This window comes from Anopheles funestus, chromosome 2RL (genome assembly GCF_943734845.2).
Source record: "Anopheles funestus chromosome 2RL, idAnoFuneDA-416_04, whole genome shotgun sequence".
Taxonomy (NCBI): Eukaryota; Metazoa; Arthropoda; class Insecta; order Diptera; family Culicidae; genus Anopheles; species Anopheles funestus.
In genome coordinates this window covers 70,564,211-70,571,090 of record NC_064598.1, presented here as the reverse complement: position 1 = coordinate 70,571,090, position 6,880 = coordinate 70,564,211, and the positions used below count along the sequence as shown (strand labels likewise).

The 6,880-nt window shown below is 41.6% G+C and overlaps 1 protein-coding gene across 1 annotated transcript; it reads left to right on the top strand.

The window, feature by feature from the left end:
• On the top strand, positions 1-6,498 carry LOC125762432 (uncharacterized). Its single transcript, XM_049424521.1, has 4 exons — positions 1-1,061; positions 4,132-5,088; positions 5,167-6,054; positions 6,120-6,498. The coding sequence occupies exons 1-4, from the start codon at positions 906-908 to the stop codon at positions 6,327-6,329; spliced, it is 2,211 nt and encodes a 736-aa protein (XP_049280478.1). The 5' UTR covers positions 1-905; the 3' UTR covers positions 6,330-6,498.
• Positions 6,499-6,880: the final 382 nt, after the last annotated feature.

Below are 6,880 nucleotides of genomic sequence, written 5' to 3'. Positions count from 1 at the left end.
AGTGTTCTCTCTCGTTTCGTGATCGGTTGACGTGCGCTCGTGACGAAGAATACGCGCAATATTTCCTCCCGCTCGGGGATGATGATGGGCGCCCCTGAAGAAAGATTTTTCTGCCGCGTGAATCAACAGTCGTTGCGAGGCAAAGGGCACACACTACGTTGTGCTTGCGTGTGTAGAAACATATTATAACGTGTTGTTAAAGCAGTGCATTTTTATGTGATAATTCAGGATACTGTTGAATATCGAAGCGAACTTTGTAAGTGAAAAAAAACCGAGAAAGGGACTGTTCCCCTGCTGTAATCCTTATTATCGGAAACCCAAGCAGAACACCCCCCCCCCCCCTTTTGTACACTACGAAAATAGGCAAAACACGTTACACGCACGCACACCCATATAGCAAAAGCATAGCCCCATTACCGAGCAAATGCGTGTGTGTGTTTTGTTCGCCTTCATGTGCGTGTTGTGTTGTGAGTTGCACTTGTGAAATATTCTTCATCGCTACATCTCCCAATATTGGGAACAGGAAAGGAGTAACACGCACAGCATGTGCGTCAGTGCGTAAACCGACCCCTTTGACGGACTGAAAGGGAAACTCGCACACACAACCCTCTCGGCAAAAAGGTTGGTGTTTTTCACAGTTCACAATCAGCTTAGGCTAACAAGTACAGCCCCCCGGATGTGTGCCAGTGGGAAAAGTGTCACTGTTGAGTGTGAAAAAAAAACAAAACGAAAAATTCACTCCATTGTGTAACGAAGATGTGTAGCTGTGTAAGAAAGTAAGCGCCCAAAAAACACAAACTTTAGTGAAAAATTGCAACCACTGGAAAATGTGCAACAACGCACGTGTTTAGTTGTTTGTTTTAAATTAGTGACAGTTGCTGTGTGTTTCCTTAACTGTCAGCTCGATGGATTCGAACAGCTTGCTGAGCATGAATTTGGCACTGAACGTGGCTCGGAAATGTCGCATCTGCGGCATGGACATACTGGATCTTACGTGCGCCTTTCCGATCTTTGGTAATGATCGGTTGGACCAGAAAATAGGGCGCTATCTTCAGCTCAATGTAAGTATGAATTTGAACAGTTACTTGTGAATATAACTGAATATTGATGTGTTACTATGTCGACCATGGACTACTAAGTGTCGCGTCCAATGGCTTTGACATTTGAGGAGCCTTCATGTCAATCATTCTACATTCTACAATTTTTAAATTCTTCGTTTTCGAAACAAACCAAACCGATCCTACCAACGTTTAACTTCGTTCGATAGAAAATACACATTCCGCTCTGGTAGTGTGTGGTTCGTTCAATGATGATGGCCTTGGTTAGTAGCCGACCGAGATACCTTCAAGCATCTACGAAAGTTAGAAGAAATGAGAGCGCAACACCACTGTACGGTGCAGAAAAGGGACAAACGCAAAAAAAAAAACAAACAAGTTGTGTGTAAAATCTCGTTCAGCACACTAGGCCACTCTGCATTAGTGTGGTGCGGCTCTCGTTAATGTAAAAAGAGCGCGCATTTTCTCGGTTCGCTGTATTGCTTGGTTTGACCGAGAGGTTTCTTGTAATGGTTGTCGAAAGGGTAACACACATATGCATTTAGTAGAACGATGAGACGATAGTTTTTTGCTTCTTTTGTTCATTGAATTTTTTTCGCTGATAAATACAAAGAACTGTCCCTTTTTTTCTTACCACCCCAAAACTGAATCAGTAACACTAGGCCTCTTCTTTGAAACTCATAGAAAATGGTGGAAAATTTTAAATTAAAAACCGAAAATAAATTCCACCCCGTGGTAAACTATTTGCTTACTGCTCTAAGGGTCCACGCAGAGATTTCATTTCAGAGTGAGATAGCATTCGATGTAAGTCATTACGCGTGAGTATACTAAAGCATGTAACGAGAGAGAAAAAGAGCGAGAGAGAGAGATAAAATAGGAACAAAGTCTTCAAAACAAAACATACTTATGGCGTATCCTGTACTAGATGAGACGATGTGTAAGATTAAAGATTTCGCCCTTTTTTGTGATGTGCTAGAGCACAATACAGAAAATATTCGTGCGTGCCAATAGATGAATTTGAAATAAAGGAGGAAAAGTGTATCGTTAGTAGTAGTAGTAGTAGTGGTACGGTAGTGCACCTACACTAACAAACACTCGCACGCTTCTGTTGTGTATGGTGTATTGATTTTATTTTTAAAAACACCTCACAATGTCAATGTTTCTACACACGCATACACCAACAGCCAGCTATTTCCAATGCCACCAAACTGCGACGTGCCATATAGGCCCCCCCAAAACGCGCTAGAGTGAACGAGAGCTAGTACGCCGTTAGTAGTACTGCACTGCAAAGAAACCCTTCTCACGGCACTGCATCGTACAAAGGGCTCACTGCAATGCTTTTATTACCTTCCGCTGTGCTACAATAAATGCATCGCCACACACACACACACAGAGCGTCAAACTCTCGAGCAGTGTAAAAAGAGCGATAAAATGCGCAACAGTTGTATCTTTTGTTTCGCTCAACGATGAATAGAAAATTTCGCGCCATTTTGCTGCTAATCATACCAAGTGAAAGCTGGTACTCGTTTCAAGAGAAAGGCAACAAAAAGCTGAATCCGGTGTTCAGCTGAAGTGGAACGCACCATCACGCAGCTTGTGTGTGTGTGTGTAAAACTCACGCACATTTACATTGTACGCAGCCAGCTTTTAACCGACTATTACCACGTGTATGAAACGAGCTGGGAGTGCAAAAGATGGAACAACGAACGAAAGAGAGCCTAGTGCGTGATGATGCAAGTAATAATACTAGTAAGCAAATGGAGGGAGCGAGACATGCTTAGTGTACGATATCTCCCTACACTGCTCTCTCGCTTTATGCTGCTTTTGGCGTAACCTAGCGACCAGCTTTAGTTGGCTCCACACAGTGCACGCGCTAAGCCACCCTCCGAGAGAGCCGTACGCTATTTTTGTTGAGGATCTGCGTGTGCGTGCAACGTGTGGCGAGAGATCGTGCAAGCAGGAGAGCAAACAAACAAACCCCTCGAGCAGCCTTCAACCCCTATCGCTTCGCTGTACTTGCGCGATGCTGTCCAACAGGTGCTTTGTTGACGAATAGTTTAAATGTTGTTTCTTAAATATTATCACCACAATATTTTTTGATACTCTCCATGTATTTACGTGTAGATAATATTAATGTTAACTTTAATATAAAATATAGTTTTAAACCATATTTTCGATAAGAAGATTTCTAACATTGAACACGATGTGTAAAGTTTGAAGTCTTTCATTGTTAAACAAATTCATGTCGTTTCATTTTATGGTGACAATTACAATCTTTTAAACGTTTGTTTCGCTTTTTTATCTTTAAAAAATTCCATTAGACGGGTTTAACGGGTTTGAACACATTAAGCGCCAATCACATTGTGTGATTTGAGTAACGCAGGTTTAGATATCCGGCGAGCAGTTCTTCGCTGGAAGGGTTCCTCCTTTGACAAATAGAATGCCAAATTTTGTTTAATCACTCAGAATTTTCAAGAAGATATTCTTAGCTTAGATCAAAATCTATGTCTTATAGGTTTAAGCTAATATTTGAACTGCGAAGGTCCACACTAGACTCTCTGCCGTAGGTCACAATGACCCTTTACTTCGCGGGGTGGTATGCTTCACCCTCACATCCCCCCGCTTTTCTTCATGACTTCATTTTTTTTTCTTCATGACTTTGTATTTGTCAGAGCAAATCTTCAATGAAATAAAATTTGGAAAAACAATTATAAAAAATCCGATTGTTCGCAGAACAATCGTACAAGAACTTAAGTAAAACTGTATGGTAGAAGATGTAGAAAATCATTTGAAGAAGTATGAACAACTATGAAATTATTCTCTTGATATAGTGAAATACTCAAAATCTGAGTACAATTTATCGGCCAGCCAGAGTACAATAATCGATAATGCTGCTAATAATCGATAATGAAACAAGTTAGCCAATTTCATTTAAATCCTAACTTCACTAAATTCAAACATCAAAGGAAGGAATAAATTAAATATATATTTGTGACGAACTACAAGTACTGCACAACAGATTTAAAGTCCATTCTTTTAAACATTTTAAACATAATTAAATCACGACTCATTTCAGATTCAAATTGATGATCTCCTCCCGAAATGTATTTGTGGATCCTGCTACCTAAAGCTCGAAAGTATCGATCAGTTCGCGCTGATGGCAAACCGTACCGAGGAAGCGTTCCGATCATGGCTCAGCCGTCTGCGCGGTCTCAACTGTCCAGCAGAAGCGGCGAAAAATGTGAACGTTATGTTGCCACTATTTCGACCCGATCCGGACATTATCGATACGAAGAAGGGAACCATTTTGTGTACACCGAAGATTGCTCAAAGCATGCCTGCACCACCGATGACATTGCCTAATCCTCCGGCAAGCAGCAGTCCTCCGGATAAGGGCATTATATCGTACAGCGACCTGAAGCTTGGACTGCTTATCAAGGATCAGGAACTGCTGAAGCTGATCCTCAAAGCGCTCAAGTGGGCAGAAAATGATCGCCGAGCATCGTTTGAGGTGTTGATACAGCGGCTTAAAAATTCTAGCTTTCGCGAGATTCTGTCCAACCGTAATTTGTTGAATGATAGTGATCTTACCCAGCTACTCAAATCGTACATAGGCCAGGGTGTGATGAATAGTTTCACTTCGGCACCAGCTGGTGCGGTTCCGTTAAATAACAATGTTCCCCCAACGGTCACGCTTCAACCTACCGCTCTGGATCAATTCCATCAATCGAACGAATATTTTGTCGACATGAATAAAGCGAAATCTGTAAGCCAAACTTCTTCAAATGTTCCGATTCCATCAGCCGGAACTATTGGATCGGGTATGATCAATGTGAATGAGTACAGGATCGATGAGGCCAACGTCACACAGATGGAGGTAGGAGTTGACCCAGACCTGTACCTACCATACGACGATGAGGATAGCAGCAGTGCCACGAAGTTTGAGGCAAGGCTCGATGATCGTCAGGAAAATACGGTTACCATTAAGCTGGTCACTACAAACGTTGCAGGAGATATGATCGAAAACAAACGAGTAAGTGATCGCTTTTGGAAAATACAATCAGTAAATTATAGCCGTTACCATTTTAATAATTTATTTTGATATTTCCAGATGATTCCAGCAATTCTGAATGTTCGGGGAAACAAACGATTTCAATGCAGTGCATGTCCGGAATGTTTCGAAACGAACGGCGAACTTCAACAGCACATCGTACGGAAGCATCTACCCAGAACAAACCGTACGGTGATGACCGACCAAGGCAAACCGGCTATCAAAATTCGAGTTCGAAAGAACACATCGAGACCGATTCCAATGTCACCAAATGTAATCACACCGATAACGCCAACCCTCGCCAAACCTCCACCGACAGTGTCTGTAGAGGGCACTGAATCAACATCGCCTTCTCCAATTAAAATTGTACCGTTAAAAATTCCGGCCTCAACCACCATAACCGTTGTACCGGCGACTACCCAACAGAACCCGGTCAAACAAGTAACCGATCACCAGCTCGAAATAACAACATCGACCGAAAAGAAACCACCCGCGGTATCTCCGCCGAAAAAGGAGCTTTCAGTACGTAAATCAAAACGAAAATCCTCAATCAAGCTGGACGTTAGCTCCCTGTTAGCGGGGAAGCAGAAAACACGAAAAGTTTCGAAAGATGAGCTACCAACGACATCACAGTCGAAGACTCCACGCAAGGCCAACGCATCCTTCTGCACACTTTGCCGGAAGAAGTTGACATCGCGGGAAAGCATGCGCGATCACATGCAGCAGGAACACTCTCGCTTCGAATGTGAAAAGTGTGATCGAGCATTTAAATGTGCACTCAATCTAAGCCGCCATCAGCAGTATCATGCGAGTGTGGCCGATACCACCACAACGCCGATCGCTTCGAAAGGTGCGTCACTGAAAATAGCCAAGCTGAACCAACCAGAGGAACAAACGTACAAATGTAACTATTGTGAGAAAGCATTTAAAAGAAGCCATCATCTGAAGGTATGTTTGTGTTTGGGGGAGAGTAGTTGTTATTTACTATAATTTTCACCTTTCCCACTTTTCAGCTACACATGAAACATCACACAAAGGACGCACCGGAGCGCGTGGTAGAGGAAAAACCAACCACCGGAAATGGTTTGCGCAGACGAGCGAAGGATAACCATAGTGCCATTAGCAGCGTGCTTCACGTTAGCGAGACAACGACCAGAACAAGGAAAATGGAGTCGTCCAAGCGCAAAAGTACAACAAATAGAAAAGTTAGATTTTCATGCTAGATTAATTAATATGCTTTCGCTCAATCGTTCCCTTAATCGGTGCTTTTGTGTAGTTAAATGTGTTAATGGTTAGTTAAGTTAATGTAAGTTGTTGTTTTTTTACAATGAATTGCTTTTATTGTTTGATACATGTATAAGAGAAATATTTTACGAAATAAAATTACGTAAAATCCAATTAGTATTGCATCACATTACTTCTTGTCTGTTGTTCAACAAAGTCGTCGAAGGCATTCGAATTGAAGGCTTTGACATACACAAGCAAATTCAAATGTATAAAGTTCTGAAAAATCGTAGACTCTACAAACTCCTTTATAGCATATATCTAACGATAATGCCTCTATTGACTCTCTAAAGTCATTAATTTAGCTGATTTTACATAAGACCGATTCCGAAGTCAGCTTTTCCCGTCTCGCTAAACCGTATGTCGTTAAATTGTCAACTATTTGTCGTGTTCGCGTTTTTATTGTATATTTCATATTTTGTTTCTTGAAATTTTTATGCTAAGCACTTGAAACTTTTTGACATTGTCTATTACTTCTTTATTTCTTACC